At 38.3% G+C, this 18,687-nt stretch overlaps 1 protein-coding gene across 1 annotated transcript; it reads left to right on the top strand.

The window, feature by feature from the left end:
- Window positions 1-13,692: 13,692 nt before the first annotated feature.
- Window positions 13,693-15,304, top strand: LOC148720960 (melanocyte-stimulating hormone receptor-like). The gene is made up of 2 exons (XM_088737710.1): window positions 13,693-13,761; window positions 14,098-15,304. The coding sequence occupies exon 2, from the start codon at window positions 14,360-14,362 to the stop codon at window positions 15,302-15,304; it is 945 nt and encodes a 314-aa protein (XP_088593836.1). The 5' UTR covers window positions 13,693-13,761; window positions 14,098-14,359.
- Window positions 15,305-18,687: the final 3,383 nt, after the last annotated feature.

Here is an 18,687-nt window from a genome sequence, read left to right as displayed (position 1 = left end):
AGATGATGGCCACTTCCAATGTCAGATCCTCTCCTCACCTTGACATCCGGAAGGGATCTCCGCCATTTTCCATATGAAACTTCATTGGCTCCTGGTCACAAAACGAATTAAATTCAAGATACTGTTGATAACATACAAAGCACTAAATGACATGGCTCCAATCTATCTTGTTGAACTTCTTAGTCGATATATTCCAGCACGAAGACTCTGTTCATCAAATATGAATCTACTTGAGGTCCCAACAATTCGAAGTAAAACGTATGGGCAAAGAGCATTCTCCTACGCTGCACCGTATTTCTGGAATTAACTACCTGAATGCATAAAAAAACGCTGAATCTGTTGACTCCTTTAAACGCTTATTGAAAACTTATCTTTTCAAAAATTAAGCCACCAGATTTTTTTATATCGTACGTTGTCAAATATATGTATAACACATAATACTTCGTTAGTTTAGATAGAGTAGCGATAATTGCATGTATAGGATTTTTATTGAATTGTAATTGTAAAGCGGATAGAGTTCAATTTTAATTCGCTATATAAGAACTTATTATTAAATTAAAATAAATTAAATTTCCATTGATCAGCAGATGGTCAATTTGATTTCTATCCCTGCCATTCGGGGATCACCATGTGCTTTTATGGATCTCTCGGTGTGAAAAAAGGCTGCCCCCTATCACCAAATTATTAGTTGTGCAAAACTCAACAAGCCGTTTTCCATTTTCAGTGATGATACCACTCTCGTGTCTTCCTATCACTCTGTGCTTGGCTGAGTTATCGGCACCAACTTTGACATTTAGATCCCCCATGATGATGATAAGATCTTGCATTGGGACCTGCTCAATCTCTGCCTGGAGCCTGAGATAGAAATTGTCTTTCAGATCATCTTCACTATCATTGGTCGGAGTGTAACACTGAATCAGGGTCAAGTTGTTTTGCTTTCCTTTCGGCCTGGCCTTTATGAGGCGACTATTAATAGGTTTCCATTCCAATACCGATGTATCTGCTCTTTTCTTCAGAATAATTTCCACACCTTCACGATGTAGCTCATCGTCCCACCCAGAACACAATACTGTCTCGCATGACACCGTCTTGAATCTCCCTGTCCCAATCCATCTGCTTTCACTCACTCCCAATACATGCAAGTTATACCGTCTCATTTCTGTTGTAGCTTGTGCAAGCTTCCCAGTTTTCACACATAATAAGTGCATTCCAAAAACCAATCATGGTCATGATTTTTGCACTCATCACTTCCAACTTCATGCCAGTAGTTTCTTTCTGGCTTTCACCACTGGCAGTCATACGGTTCGAAGACCTTGGAAGGTCTGCTTGCAGGATATTGGTTATCTTCTTTGCTGTTTCCGTAACAAGTTCTTTTACAGGATAAGGTTGTTAGCCTTAAGTGTTCCTGTCTGAGAAAGTGTTCCAGGAGCCAAAAGTGATGCTCAACCGAATTGGTTGAAACTTAGCACAAAATTTGAGTGTGATAAGATATTTCACAAGCCACTTTGGCTCACTTCTCTGACCGTTCGTTCTGGAGTTTCAGAGGAGGTTCCATTAGTGGCCTATGGAGCACCCAAATATCGTCCTCCTAAGGGGCACTTGAAAGTGCTCTAAAACTCCATTGGTAAATTGCGCTGCCAAATGAATTTGACCATGGACTCTACTATAGTGGAGCTTTTACTTCATAAATGTAACTTTGTTTTTAAGCAATTAGACAGGGAGGGGCCTGGGGCTAAAGTTAGGTCAAATCTGAGGTCAAAATCACTACCCAAAACTGCCATTTTTCAAAAAACCATAACATTGACCTATTTTCTTGCATAACTTTCATACCAAATCCAGTAAGTACTTTAGTGACCCATTTATCAAAATTGGTTGAGAAAAATTTGGCTTATTAAGGTTTGTTAAGTTTTTGGCACAAACTCTTCATGCCCCTCTAAGGCCAAGCATAATTCGTGCTATAGGAGTTAGCCTAAACAGGTTCTTATATAAATGGTACTTAACAAAATTTTAGGCTATTTTGGTTTTTACAAAAGGTTCTTATTCTAGGAGAAAAACACACCTGCATAACAAGTTGGTAATTATCCTATATTTTGTAACTACATATTTTGCACTCATTTTTCTTGAGAAAATCATGTTCTACAGCAATGGCAGTCTGGTTTTACTTCGATTATGATTACAGTAAATAATTTCAGTGTACCTGTAATGTACTATATGATTTTAGAAAATACGAACCTATTTTAATTTTCTTAGGCTAAATAGGTTCTTGTTTATAGGGGGTACAAATGGCAAATTTTAGGCTAACAGGTTCTTAATTTTTAGGTTCTTACTTGCGCGTTTTTACTGTATACTCAAAAGCATGCAAAGTCTCTATATTTTGTCAGACCCATTTTTTGATGCAATATTAAGTGAGCTTAACGAAAACGACCTTTAACAGAAGATCATTGGTTAAACTTTCGATAACCTTGCTAGTTCTTGTAAATACGCATGATGACATCAGTAACAGAGCAGGATGGTACGTACAGGTTGTACTGAGTAGCGTCCAGGTGACCCGCCGGAGGCTGAGATCCATCCCATTTCCCTACTACGTTAGAGCTGAATAAATCAAATCATCCGGAAGTAAATAAGAAATCCATAGTTAGGAGAGCTGGATAACAAATATTTTGTGTTGTAGTTCATATGAAACATGCCATGCCACACCTCAAGATGCGATTGTTGTATCGACTGACCCACCATATTGGACGTGAGAGTGAGAGGACTGGACTAAGTCGAGGAGTCACGCAACCTTCACTGAGGTTTGAGTAACGCGGATCTGTTGACCATCACTTGCGGTGATCACAGGAATTTGCTTACTGCAGAAAAGGTTCACAATACGATACCTTACGATTAGCGCTACCTATAATTTCAACGTCGAGAAATCTCGCACAATGACTGTAGTTGACTGAGTTTTTGCTTTTGCAACGCCTTAGTTAATCTTCCCTTGGCAGAGAGTTCGCGAAAGTTGAAATCTTCAAACAAAAGAAAATTGGAAAACCATCAAACTAATTTGAAACATGTGTCCTAAACCCTTTTCATAGGAAAAAAATTAAGGAAAATCTTTTTTTGACGGGAAGTTGAGAGGACCGCTCTTAGCGAGAGTGGTACTAAAAAAGCCATTTGCTACATTTATGCGCGTGTATGAGCCCTTTCTGATATTTTTAATTACCTGTACTTGTAGCTTTGGTATCACCCGATCTTCCTCTCGCCCCAGACTCACCTGAACCCTTGTACTTGTTTTAATCAAATAGTCATGTCATTATCGCAAGACAACACAGGAGTCATTCCTGTTTCGCGCAGCGGAGCCCATGACGCGGCACCGCATTCATCATTTACCCTTCCAAAGGAATAAAGTGCCATCGCAAAATTATCCTGAAACTTCTTATTGCTATACTTTCTATACTTAATAAGGACACAAACATTTACACTTGAATAGTGGGAGGGATGGAAACTCGATCCAGTCTTAATACTCTCACGTCCAAAATGGCGGGCCCTATTGGCATCGTCTCGTGTGGAATACTTCATTTAAACAGCAACATTAATTTTTGTCATCCAGCTCTTCTGACTGTGGATTCCATATTTTTGGGATGGTTCCATTTATTCAGTTCTAAAGTACCAAAGATCTCTCATGGATCACAAGTCACCTGGACAGTGCTCACTGCGGCACGTAACCTTATGGTCATGCTCGCTATAAGTGATGGGTATTTGCAAGAGCTATTCACAGACTATTCAAAGGTCAGGCGTAGATCATCTTTTAGCGATCGTTTTATTCTGAGCTTAATGGTTAAGGCCGGCCGGGTTAAGGTCACCTTATTTTCAATTTAAAAAAAACGGCCTGACAAAATATGGAGACTTTGCATGCTTGGAGTATAATATGTATGGATATATGGCCTCACATACATAGATCAGAGAAAATTCAATCATCTTTAGAAATATCGCCATATCTAGATCAAAACATCATCATTTGTACTCCATGATTGGAACAAAGTTTTCATAGGAAAAAAAAATTATCTTTATTTTGCTAAACCGCTGGGTGTCTGCAGTACTGATCAGAGGCCTTCTTAGAGTAATTATAAGCTATGAGTCGAGGTATTTCAGGATAATGACATTTATTTGGCTTAAATGTTTCATTTTCACTAACCAAATACAAAATAAAGGCTAAATGCCAAGAATTTGGTCTGTTTATAGCATGAATTATGCTAAAAATTCTATTTTGCTTGGCCTTAGAGGGGCATGGAGAGTTTGTGCCAAAAACTTAACAGACCTTAGTAAGACTAATAAGCCCAACTTTTCTCAACTGATTTTGATAAACGGGTCACTAAAGTACATACTGGATTTGGTATGAAAGTTATGCAAGAAGGCAGGTGAATGTTATGGTTTTTTGAAAAATGGCAATTTTGGGTAGTGATTTTGACCTCAAATTTTACTTAACTTTAGCCCCAGGCCCCTCTCTGTCTAATTGCTTGAAAACAAAGTTACATTCATGAAGTAAAAGCTCCACTATAGTAGAGTCCATGATCAAATTCATTTGGCAGCACAATTTACCAATGGAGTTTTATAGCACTTTCAAAATGCCACTTAGGAGGATGAATTTTTGGTGCTCCATAGGCCACTAATGGGACCCCCCTAAAACTGCAGAACGAACAATCAGAGAAGTGAGCCAAAGTGGCTTGTGAAATATCTTATCACACTCAACTTTTGTGCCAAGTTTTAGTAAAATCAGTTGACCACCACTTTTGGCTCCTGGAACACTTTCTCAGACAGGGACACATAAGCCTAATCCCCAGGTCTGGAGGGCTGTGGGACTGTCTTTAGTCTGCACCCTACTCCTTGACCTGTCTGGCTTGGGAGGCCCTGCCAGGGGTGTAAACACCCCCGTCGGCATAGCTCCTGGAGTCATTGGGACGCACAAGCCACTCAGCCACGACATGGCAACAGTCCTAGTGAGTGGACTAAAGTAATATACAGAATAGAAAATACTTCTTGGTTTGTAGATCCAAGCGTTCTGTAAACAATGCCTAAGATTTTATTAGCCTTGCTCACAGCACCATCAGCTTGAGCACCCCACGACAGGTCATAGGAATTCTGAACTCCTAGGTCTTTCACATGCTTTACTGGTTTGATTGCAACTCCCATAATATACGAAGGAGACGAGCTGTCGCGGTTATGGGTAACGCACATTGTTTCGCACCTCTCCGGGTTAAATCTCAACTGTTATAAAGTTGCTCAGTTTGCTAAGTAATCAATGTCGCTTTGAAGGGCTTGAGTATCATTTATGCTGTCAGCGATCTCTCTGTACACTTTCGTGCCATTTGCAAAGAGTTTGATAGTTGATGATATGCTATACGATATATCGTAAACAACTGCCATCCTCCCCTTATTTGGTCGGAGGGCTTCATCAAGAATCAATTCCTTTCTTCGCAGTCCACATTCTCCTCTCCATCACAGCGTTTCTTGACTATTTTCTTATCCTCGTTGCCCTTCACAAAGAATCTTCCTTACATCCACCGTCCAAACTCTTGTATCGTTGTCTGGCAACAACTGATCTGTTGGTTGCTCTTGTGGCCCAGACTTTCCGCGCAACTTCTTAGATGTTCAAGGTCCACGAAAAATGGAATCTCTGTCGATACGCATTTGAATCAGCGTACATCACAGCCCATGAAATATGTGGAGTGTCTTTGATGACGATAACACCCATTTACGTGGACAGACTTCTCTCCCTGATGTTGTGGCTAAGATACAGACAAATTGTAACTTTGAAGCGCATGCTACCAAACTTTGTCATGAATACATCAATTCACTCTTTTTCACAAATGAGTTTTATTAAAGCGTAGGTTTTCGCTTACTTATCGTCCAGACCTCGCTCTTCTTGTCACAAACTTCCCCACCCCACTCCCTTTAGATGTGTCTAGACTGCAACAATCATTACAACACCCTCCCCAACAAAGGCTGTTTTTGTAACACTAATCGCTTCCGAAGAAATTTGAATTTCGCGCTAGGTGAGCTGGCTACGCACCGGTGATTACTAACCTTTGTCTTGCGAATAATAGAAACCCTTTCCTTCAAACAATAGATAAGAACATATAAGGAGCGAAAGCTTGACTCATTGTCCAGCCAAAATCCTAACCAAAAGTTTGATACGCACTCATTGGGTTTGTCTCTCCGCTATTTCCGCGTTGGTGAATAAAAGAATGGATTTGTATAGGTAATCGCATGGGGCCGAGTAAAATTAAGGATTAATATCACGCGTGTTTTCGGAAGCTGCTGAAATTGCCCGAGTCGCGCAGCGACTCGGGAAATTTCTCTGCAACTTCCGAAAACACAAGTAATATTAATCCTTAATTTTAAGAGGAACCATGTGATTACTTGTTTACAATATAAGGGGCAAAAAGTTTTCTTACTGATCTAGCGCAAAACGGGACGCCACTGTTACAAAACAAACAGAAATTTCTTTACCTTGGCAGCCGTTGCTAAGCGACTTTCAGCCAATCATTTTCAAGTAATTTTTCCCGGGGCAATTTCAAACCTTAAGAAAAAAAATGCCCTCTGTCTTGACCAATCACAATTCAGTAATTTTGCCCCTTATATGATAAAAAGTTGAAATGAATGTAGAGTCGAAAGAAAAGTAGTTTGTATGTAACAAAGATGAAATTAATTATTTGGCACTTGATAAAACCTCGTACTCAAAACAAAGCCGAGTGTATCGTGGCTAGGTCAGTATGTGTTCATTAAAATATGAAGCGCGCTGGAAGTCTGAAGAAAGAGAAAGGTGCGCAAGAGTTGCCAAAGACGTAACCAAGAGCCATCATAGTTTTATAAATGATAAACTATCCCCTCCTTCATTTTCCTTCTCGATCGATAGAATATCATGTTCCCTTCAGCATTGTCATAAAGTTTTCATCATCGGAGGACAATTGCTAATCGCTCGAGGGAATTAGAACATAAAGAATTAAGTCACCTGCCGGAAAAATAAAAGCTTGTTTGATAACGTAACATTTACTTAGAATTTGTTGGTGAAAGGAGGACAACAAATAAAGAATGTAAAAGAAACGACAGTAAACTGCTTTTTCACCTAATATTTCGCTCTTCTCTTATTTTTTTCTAGTCTTGGAGAAGAAACGGAAGTAAAAAGAGCCCCAAAATGTTGCTAATCACGCGGTTGAATTCGAATATTTCAAAATAAGGTTGCATCTGTGGCCATACATCAATTTTAATTTATATATTTATTCGAATTCTTTGATTGATTGACATGGGTTTGACATCCCTAGCTTAGACCCTCTATATTTTAATGTCGCTGAGGTTGATAATGAGCCAAAACTTAACTTTACACAAATGATATGGACATTTGATTGACACTCTATAAATGGAGCTAGGTCAGCTTGCGAGCTGGGTCCTCGTTAACAGCACTGCGGGAAGTCGCTCCTTCGCTCACCAGTCCTGTTGCTCGAGGCCTCAAACTTATTCACCAGGCCTCGGTTGTTCAAAGAGCGGATAACGCTATCCAACGGATAAATCGCTATCCAGCGGATAAGTGTTACCGAAACGTACTGTGCTATCCACCGGATAGAGATTTATCTAGTGTATATCGCTATCCGCCCTTCGAACAACCGGGGCCAGCAAGGTACAAAAAACTCATACTGAAGCGTTTATAATGAGTGCCTGCCCGTCGGCTAAGTAAGGAGGGATTGTTTATCTCACAGAGAAAACAATATTAATGTTACAGGTGTTTTTATATATTTGACAAATTAAAGTGACGATTTCTCTAATTCAAACCGTCGTGATCAAAGGAGAATTTAGAGAAATGCACCATTAAAATATTATAAACGACGTTCATTTTGAATATTCTAACCAAGATTGTAAAATTGCAAAAAGCATATGGTTTGGTAGGTTAACATCCTGTCACGGTTTTGTTTAAGATTTTAGTCAGGGGATACAAAAAGGAGAAAAATAGGCTCCAAAACTTTGTTCATTGCAAATTTAATTGAAAGTTGACATCTGTGACAAAAATTTGAATTTCAGTTGTTTGATGCATTCGGAGATTGTCACGAAATTAATGTTTCCTCAGGCGATCTCTTGCTTTGACCAAGTAAAGTAGCCAGCTTGAACTTTTTATTTTCAGTTCGCTGAGGCTGATTATCTGTCAAGTCTGAACTTCACACAGATCTTTAGTTTAGTATTGAATGCAATAAAGGAAGAACATCTCCACTTAATAATCGGTCCTTAAATGACAATTTATCCTAATGTACCACGTAATTCATCTCTTATAAAGGGTGACAAGAAAGAGTTCCCTTATGGTATTGTCAAACAGAAATATAGCCGATGTCTTTGTTTTTGCCAACGATAATTCTTTTTAGCTAAACTCTACTAATTGAGAAGAAAAAGCTGGTCTCGGCCCACTCGTAACTGTTTAGAAGTTCAGCTGCAGTTGCTATTTGGAATAATCAAAGAGAATTTAAAAGAAGTTAAAATTTCCTGGATAAACTCCTAAACCGTATTGAAGAATTGCATGATATACTGCATCTTTTAAACAACAGATTCACGCACTCGTTTGGTTTGTCCATCAGCTAGTTCCCCGTCGATTAATATAATAACAGATTTAAAGTAAAAAAAAAATTATAGGCTTGAAAGAAAAGTAACTATAGAACGAGTACAAAATGAATAATTTCGTATTCGATAAAGCCTAGACTCTAAACGAGGTCGGGTCTGTCATGACTAACTGATGTCTCCTAAATTTTGAGTTTTAACAATTATTCATTGGTCTGTGTGCGATATGAAGCATGCGGTAATTTTACATTCGAGCTTCAAAGACTGGTAAGAGTTGGTAATAGGCGGAGCAGTGCGCAACTTTTATTCACAACTGATGATAAAATTAAAAAAACTAGAATGAAAAGAATTGTTCATCGAGTCTTGATAGGTTATGACCACACATCGCTTTATTTCCATCTGCATCAATAAACTATCATGTTTAATTCAATATTGGATAACAACTTTCACTGCGAAAAGAGAATTGTCAATCGCTCAAGAGAATCGCAACAAGACTTCAATCTCTTGCCACATAAAAGAAAACTTGCTTCATACCAAAATATTCGCTTCAAATTATCCGGATGAAATGATCCAGGTAAAGAGGGACTCTAGGGAGAATACTTTCAAAAGTAATTGGTGTCATCCTCTTAAAATAAAGGTTATTATTATTATTATTATTATTATTATTATTATTATTATTATCATCTGTTCAGTGCACTGCAAAAACTGAAGCAGGTGTCTATAATCTCCTTTTATTGCTATTTCATAAGTGAGGCACCTGATTCATTGTAAACAGATAATGTTGACAACAAATTTCACTAGAGGTGGAAAGTAGACGAAAACAACACAAGAACTCCTATGCTGCCCCCCCCCCCCCCGACCTTTAGAAGCTGGACTTAAACAAGAATCAGTTTTTATCACAGCAGTTAACATTCTCCTCTTCCCAACACCATTTCTTGGAAATTCTCTTATCATTGTTGCCGTTCACAAGGTATCTTCCCTCCGTCAGCCGTCCAAACTCTTAGCGACGAGACAGTAGTTAGAACGTACCGGTTCTAGGACAAAAGCGTATCCACACTTGACAATTAGAAGGAAATATATGGGAAAATGTGCAAAACTGTGTTCACTAGAAATTGAAATGAAGTATTTTAGATATAAGCTGGCATCTCTGATTACAATTTCAATTTCAATAGTTTGATGCTTTCGAGTTTCCAGTTTTTTTCTTAGACCAAGTGAAATCGTCAGCTTTTATTTTTCTTTATTTCTAGTTTACCGAGGTTGATAATGATCAGTCAAGTTTAAAGTTCATGCAGATGATATAGGCATTTCAAAAGCACCCTATCAAATTAAGAGAGATGGTTTGTGGCTCTTCTAAAAATGATACGGTAGATGTCTCTATATCTGGCTTGCCTTTAATTGCTAATTCATACCATTTAGGGTATGAAAAAAGTAACTTTTTTAACACGGTAGACAGTTTCCGGAGACATTTTAAATCCCAATTTTACAATTGAGCTCGAAAGACAAAAAAAAATGATAATAAATAAATTGTTCATCGAGTCAGCGATACGATTGGAAAACGCATCCCTTTATTTTCCATCTCTATCAATTAATTGTTATGTTTACCTCCATATTGGGAAATAACTGTCAGCATTACCCAGCGAGAATCACTGATCGCTGAAGGCAATCACAGGAAGAAAAGTTCAGTAAATTTCCTTTTGCACGGAGGTTCACCTGATACGAAAGTATTTTCTTGGTCTTACATATTGTGTTCAAGACATTGGAACTGAGAAAACAAATTTGATCTAGGGTCTAGTTGGCTACCTTAGGCTTGTCATTATCAGGGATACTCACTATGAGTTCGCTGGCAAAAGGAGGAGAATAAACAAAGAATGACAAAATAATTGTAGAAAATGGTTTGCTGGCGTAATACTTTGCTTTTGTGGCAATTTCGTCTAAGGTACTGGTCGGATACGTAAAGATGACTGAAAAGCTGCAAAGCCCAATTAACTACACGGGTAAATTCGAATATTTTGAATAAATTCGCAGCTGCGACCACAATTTGAATTAAAACATTTTGATCCGTTTGTCAAACTCAGTTTATTCTAAGACCGAGAAAAATCGCCAGTTTAAATTATCTGTCAAACTTGCTGAGGCTGATAATGATTAATTTTCAATTCTGAAAAAATAATATGAACATTTGATTAGCATCCTGTCAGTGGAGGTTAATAACAGATGTCTCCATATTTTAGTATTTTTTCTCAACTGAGGTACCTCTCATGTTCCGGCCATTTTTTAACACAACAGAGAATTTTCTGACGCATTTTAAATGCTTAAACGCTGGTGAGGATTTTTAATTGTGGACATTGTTTAGGAAGTAGGGTTTCAGTGAACGATGGTAGGCGTGTGCTGTTTGGACCTCATTTCTCGTTGCAATCATAGATAACTTGCCAGAAAAAACGAAACGAACACAGAACAATGTCCCCAACAAATTTCATAAGAGGTGGAACACTGACCAAAACATTTGGAGAACTGCGATGCTCCCTTTTATTGTTGAGTGGGCCTAAGCAAGAATCAGTTTCTTTCGCAGCAGTTCACATTCTCCTCTCCATCACAGCATTTCTTGGCAATTTTCTTATCCTTGTTGCCCTTCACAGAGAATCCTCCCTTCGTCCGCCGTCTAAACTCTTGTATCGTTGTCTGGCAACAACTGATCTGTTGGTTGGTCTTGTTGCCGGGCCTCTCGCTGCTACGACCTGGATTTCCGTGGTCCACGAACTATGGAATCTTTGTCGATACGCATATGACGCCGCCATCCTCATATCCGTAGCATTATTTGGAGTGTCGTTGATGACGATAACGGCCATAAGCGTGGATAGACTAGTCGCCTTATTGTTGGGGCTGAGATACAGACAAATTGTAACTTTGAAGCGCACATACATTACCTTAGCTACCTTTTGGATTGTATCTAGCGTCGCTGCTTTATGCTACATATTAGATGACCGTATAACCATTTGGTGTACCTATATAACTATACCATCTTGCCTTGTTATTTCATTCCTCTCGTATATAAACATTTTTCGGGGTCTCAGTCATCATCCGGCTCAAGAGCAAGATCATGGCCCACAACAGCGGAGCCAACCAAATGCATTGAACATGGCGCGATACAAAAAGGCAGTGTACAGTTCACTGTGGGTGCAGTTAGCACTAGTAGTTTGCTATGCACCATACTTAATCATGGCGGCAGTAGTAATCGGTGACGATAAAACGTATTCATTAGGCTCAGTAGGCATAGGGGGAGTAGCAGGTGTCTTGCTTTACTTTAACTCGACGTTAAACCCGTTCCTTTACTGCTGGAAGATAAGTGAAGTAAGACAAGCAGTGAAACAGACAATCAGACAAGCACTTTGCTGTCCATGGTTTTAGAGTTAGGTCCCCGGTTTCTTAAGGTACACTCCAATGGACAGTTTTCATAGCTTAGTAAAAACGTCACGATTAGTACCAGCCAGAGAGAACGCTCGTCAGATATGTTGTATGTTGGATAGGAAGAAATAAGAAACTTACGAAAAAATTGTTGGTGGAAGTCTGTACATAGTCCATAATGCTTATGAATTTTAGAGATGTATAATATTGCTTGACTAATGTTAGCAATTTGTAAGTGAGCATATGGAATAAAATGGAAACTCCAAAAACCAAAAGGAATTGTCAAGTATGTTACTTAAAAGAAATTTCGTAGACGCATTCTTAAAGAGTAAACGCATGTGAGGAAGTCCTGAGATAAATGCTGCTGACGAAGTTAGAATCAGATAAGCCTTCGGCTATTTTTGTAATTTCGAACGCGGTTGATAAATTTTTGTTCACAAAAGCATTAGGATGTAACTGCTCAAGAGAGAATGGGTAATCACACCAGAGAATCCAACAATTCGCTGGCTAAAGGAGGAGAATAAACAAAGAATAAAAAAAATGTAGAAAACGGTTTGCTGGCGTAATTTTTAACGATGAGAGAAAAACTGCAAAGCGCAATTAACTACTAAGGTAAACTTAAATATTTTCAAATATGTTCGCAGCTGTAATCAAAATTTGAATTTGAATAGTTTGATGCGTTCGGAGATTCTCAAAAATTTCTTTATTTATCTAAGACCGAGTAAAATCTCAAGTTCACATTGTTTATTAAGCTTGCTGAGGCTGATAATGACATGAACTCTTGATTAGCATCCTGGAGGTGAAATTTTAATGGCAGATGTCTCCATATTTGCCTTTTAGTGTCTTTTTCTTAACTGAGGTAACTCGCAGGTTGCGGGCATTTTTGACACAACATAGAATTTTCTGATGCATTTTAAATGCTTAAACGCTGGTGAAGAATTCTGATTGTGGACTTTCTTTAGGAAGTATTTTTCGTGCTACTAATTCTAACTTTATCATAATTATATCTAGTCATAATCGAAGAGAGATATGCATACATTTTACTCTCATGTTAATTCTTCTTTAAACCATATTAAGGCAACGATTAAAAAAACTCAGCCATACTACACAACGAAACGTCTAATAAGAGATTTATTATCCAACGCGCCAAATTGTTATTTCAGTACGGGCGAATTTCGTGGATATTTTCTAACCGGTTCTCTGGAGTACAAATACCGAGAGATATTTGTACTCGTTTTGGGCGTTATTTGTACTATACGAAGCACAGTTGGATAATAATACTAGTCACAATGTGTAAGTGTGTATGTGATAAAATTTACAATCCCCGCTTTTGTACAGTTATTTCAAAATCTCTCCATTTTCCGAAATTAAATGCTGTACTTTATCCTCTTCGCTCAGCTATGAATGATTTTCTGCCTGTGGAGACGGAGTTGAAATGAGATGTAAAACAACAATACAATCATAGATGTCTGTAAGTTTGACTGTAGATGCTAATTTATTCCTAAATTAAACATAACCGATTAGACAAACACGTAATTGTGGCGCAAAATAGACTGCCGCCTTTATTATGAGACATTTAAAAAATAAACCAGAATAAGGTGTTACAAAATTATTTTTAGTCACGAGTTGTCTTCTCTTATCATAAATGAGAAACGTAAGGTAAATTATGAACTGTAAAAAAGAAAAGGGATCGCCATCATTGTCATTTGAAAGCCGTGTCGTGGGCGCATTTTTAAAGAGTCAACGCATTAGAGGAAGTCTTGAGGTGAATGTTGCTGATGAAAGGTAGAACCAGCTAATCAATCCTTTGATTTCTTCCTGGGAATGATAAATTGTATTTCACTTCAGTAGTAGTATGTCGTAATATAAGGAAAATTTATTAATGGTCCAGATAATGACAACGACAAGATTGAATAGCGTGCAGCTTGCTTGATAATAGACCATTTTACGTTAGCTGCAAAACTGTGTTCATTAGAAATTTAAAAGAAATATTTTAAAGTAAGCTGGCATCTCTGATTAAAATTTCAATTTCAATAGTTTAATGCTTTCGGAGATTGTACGAGTCCAGATTTTTCATAGACCAAGTAAAATCGTCAGCTTTTCTTTTTTTTTTTTTTCTAGTTTACCGAGTTTGATAATATTCAAGTTTGAACTTCAAGCAGATGACATGGAAATTTGAAAAGCACCCTATCAAATAGAGAGGGATTGTTTGCCCTCTAGCAAGAAAAATTCAATAACTTTCCTTTTACATGAAAGTTACCTGATATGAAAGTATATTTCTCTTCTTATTGTGAACAAGACATTGGAAGAAAACAAATTGGATCAGACTAGGGTCTAGTACGCTACTTTTACCTTGTCATTGTCAGGAAACAAGCACAGAACAATGTCCACAACAAATTACAGAGGTGGCACACAGGCAAAAACATTTCGAGAACTGCTATGCTCCCCTTCTATGGCGGGTGAACTTCGACAAGAATCAGTTTCTCTTGCAGCAGTTAACATTCTCCTCTCCATCACAGCATTTCTTGGCAATTTTCTTATCCTTGTTGCTCTTTACAAAGAATCTTCCCTTCATCCGCCGTCCAAACTCTTGTATCGTTGTCTGGCAACAACTGATCTGTTGGTTGGTCTTGTTACCCAGCCTCTCGTTGTTGCGACTTTGATTTCCGTGGTCCACGAACAATGGAATCTTTGTCGATACGCATATGACGCCGCCTCCCTCACAACCGCAGCATTATGTGGAGTGTCGTTGATGACGATAACGGCCATAAGCGTGGATAGACTATTCGCCTTATTGTTGGGGCTGAGATACAGACAAATTGTAACTTTGAAGCGCACATACATCACCTTAGCTACCTTTTGGATTGTATCTAGCGTCGCTGCTTTATGCTCCATAGTAGATTACCGAATAACCATTTGGTTTGGCTATATAACTATACCATCTTGTCTTGTTATTTCATTCCTCTCGTATTTAAACATTTTTCGGGGTCTCAGTCATAGTCAGGCTCAAGAACAAGATCATGGCCCACAACAGCCGAGCCAACCAAATGCACTGAACATGGCGCTATACAAAAAGGCAGTGTACAGTTCACTGTGGGTGCAGTTAGCACTAGTAGTTTGCTATGCACCATACTTAATCCTGATGGCAGTAGTAATCGGTGACGGTAAAACGCGTTCATTAGACTCAGTAGGCATAATGGGAGTAGCAAGTGTCTTGCTTCGCTTTAACTCGACGTTAAACCCGTTCCTTTACTGCTGGAAGATAAGTGAAGTAAGACAAGCAGTGAAACAGACAATCAGACAAGCACTTTGCTGTCCATGGTTTTAGAGTTTGGTCCCCGGTTTCTTAAGGTATACTCCAATGGACAGTTTTCATAGCTTAGTAAAAACGTCACGATTAGTACCAGCCAGAGAGAATGCTCGTCAGATATGTTGTATGTTGGATATATAGGAAGAAATTAGAAACTTATGAAAAAGTCTGTACATAGTGCACAATGCTTATGAATTTTAGAGATGTATAATATTGCTTGACTAATGCTAGCAATGTGTAAATTAGCATATGGAATAAAATTGAAGTTACTGGTTCTTATAGAGTTCTTTTCACCGGACTTTTCTTCTTTTTCCCCACACTGATGATATTTATTAATCCTCCTTACTCAGCTCTGAATGAATTTCTACATAAGAAGACTGAACTTTTAATAAGTTGTAGAATAACAATACTATCACATTTGTCCATGTGTTTGACTCTTGATACTAATTCATTCCTAGCTTAAGGTGGCTGAACATAGTTTTTGATACCTTTGTTTCTTTCACCATTTTCTCTAAAAGCCTTGATCTCTCGGTCACCAAAATTGGCAGTAAGCAAGTTAACAACACAAACTTTGTTTTTTCGATCAAATTTATCCCAATTCGTTCATTTTACTTCTCGATCAATGGATTATCATGTTAACTTTAGCATTATGATAAAAAACTTCATTATCAGAGGACAATTGCTAATATAATCGCTTGAGAGAATTACGACATGAAGAATTCAGTGACCTGCCTTATACGTCAAAGCTTGTTTCATACCAAAATAATTTACTTGTCTTTTCGCGAACAAGACGTTGGAAGCGAAGAAATTGTATAACTACGATATAATAGGCGAACTTTGGCTTATTAATATCCAGGAAAATCACTAAGAATATTAATTTGTTGGCGAAAGGAGGAAAACAAATAGAGAATGCAAACGAAAGCGGCAGAAACTTGTATGTTCGCGTCATTTTTTCGCTCTTCTTTTGTTTTGTTCTAGTTTTGTCGGAGACGAAACGGAGGTAAAAGAGCCACAAAATGTTTCTAATTACACTGTTGAATTCGAATATGTTAAAGTAACTTTGCATGTGTGGCTATACATCAATTTCAATTCGTTATAGGAATTTGAATTTCCTTGACTGATTGATATGGGTTGGAAATCCTTAACTTGAATCTTCTTTATTTTTAGCCTGCTTAGGCTAATAATGATTCAAGCCTCAACTTTACACAAATGATATGGACATTTAATTGACACCCCATCAATGAAACTAGGTCAGCTTGCGAGCAGGTCCTTGTTATTAGCTTTGCGTCGCTCTTTTGTCCACGAGTCGTGTTGCTCAAGGCCTCAAACTTATCATTCACGAGCGAAGTAACTCTTACTGAAACGTCGATAATGGGCCCGTAGGCTAATTTAAGAGGGATTTTAGGTCGTACAGAGAAAACAGTAATTATGTTACAGGTGTTTTTATGTATTTGCTTCCTTTTCCAATTTTATACGGGGTGTACCTGACAAGTTAAAGCGACAATTTCTCTGACATTTTTCAAACGAATAAGCAATGATGGGGAAGTTATATGACTCAGTACGTAGGGAGCTCTTTTTTTAGTGATCGTCGTCGTTGTGTAGTTGTTTAGATCGAATATTTCTCAAAAAAGGAAAAAAAGAGAGGAATACAGAATAATGTCGACGGCAAATTTTACTGGGGTGGAACACAGACCAAGACATTTCAAGAACTGTATTGTTCCCCCTCTCTGGTTGGTGGGCTTCAACAAGAATTTTTTTAAATTCTTTCTTGACAGTCAACATTCTCCTCTCCATCACAGCATTTATTGGAAATTCTCTTATTCTTGTTGCCCTTCACAAAGAATCTTCCCTTCATCCGTCGTCCAAACTCTTGTATCGTTATTTAGTAACAACTGATATGTTGGTTGGTCTTGTTACCCAGCATAGTTGTCGTTGCTAGGTTTTGGCTTTCTGTGACTCACGAACAATGGAATCTTTGTCGATATGCATTTGAAGCCTCCTTCCTCACAGGCTATACATTATGTGGAGTGTCTTTGACGACGATGACGGCCATAAGCGTGGATAGACTTCTCGCCCCGCTGTTGGGGCAGAGATACAGACAAATTGTAACTTTGGAACGCACATACATCATTGCAGCTGGCGTTTGGATTTTATCTAGTGTCGCTGCTTTATGCTACACGTTGGATTACCGTATACCCATTCTGTATTTTTCTATATTAATACCATCTTGCCTTATTATTTCAGTCACTTCCTATATAAAAATTTTTCGGGGTCTCAGTCGTCATCAGGCCTAAGTACAAGATCATTTCCAACAAAAGCCGAGCCAACCAAGTGCATTTAACACGGCGCGATACAAAAAGGCAGTGTACAGTGCACTGTGGGTACAGTTAGCATTAGTACTTTGTTAGGCACCATACTTTATAGAGACAATTGTAGTCGCTTGTAGTAAAACGTATTCATCACACTTTGTGTGATGAATACGGGGAGTAGCAGGTGAATAAGATGAATAAGGGGAGTAGAAGAATAAGGGGAGCAGATGAATAAGGGGAGTAGCAGGTGTCTTACTTTACTTTAACTCGACGTTAAACCCTTTCCTTTACGAGGGGGGCACCGGGGCCTCTGAGAAACCGCAAAACCGGAGAAAAAAACCTCCAAAACCGAAAAACCGACGAAAAAAGGCAGCAAAACCGAAAACCGCATGCAAACCTAACAAAACCGCTACATTTTCACCTTTAAAGGGGTCAAAAAGCAAAAACCGAAAACCGCATCAGAGTTTTCGTGAAAACCGAAAACCGAATGCAAAAACACGTAAAATCCGCAAACCACTCTGAATATCAAAACCGAACCTTTTAGGCCCAAAAACCGCAAAACCGAAAATCTCAAAGCCCCCCTCCTTTACTGCTGGAAGATAACTGAAGTAAGACGAGCAGTGAAGCAAACAATCAGACAAGCACTTTGCTGTCCATGGAGTTAGGTCCTCCTCGAGTTATATATAGTACTTTTAAAGCTGAAAGTGATTACACAATTATTGTATGAAAACTCCCGTCAAATATGTTATTAGATAGGAAGAAATCAAAAGCTCAAATAATATTTTTGTTCGAGGTCGGTACGCAGTCTGTTGGGAATAGTGTATCCGTTGATCTATGTTCTTTTGTGTTGTGAATATTTTTCACGCTAATTTATGTTTTTTATATTGATTAATGTCAATCATTGAACAATACTATTGATTTCTGTAACGCAAGGCCCTGTGGGGCTCCCACTTTTATCGAGTATTCATTAAAACAAAATGGCTTGTTGTGTGCACTAAATACCTTTTTTTTTACAGAAACAGCTGAAAGAAATGCATTGAAACACCAACAATATCTCTTCAAGAGTAGTTTTTCGTGCTAGCTAGCTACCAA

This window comes from Stylophora pistillata, chromosome 11 (genome assembly GCF_964205215.1).
Source record: "Stylophora pistillata chromosome 11, jaStyPist1.2, whole genome shotgun sequence".
Classification (NCBI taxonomy): Eukaryota; Metazoa; Cnidaria; class Anthozoa; order Scleractinia; family Pocilloporidae; genus Stylophora; species Stylophora pistillata.
This window is presented reverse-complemented; position numbering and strand designations above follow the sequence as displayed.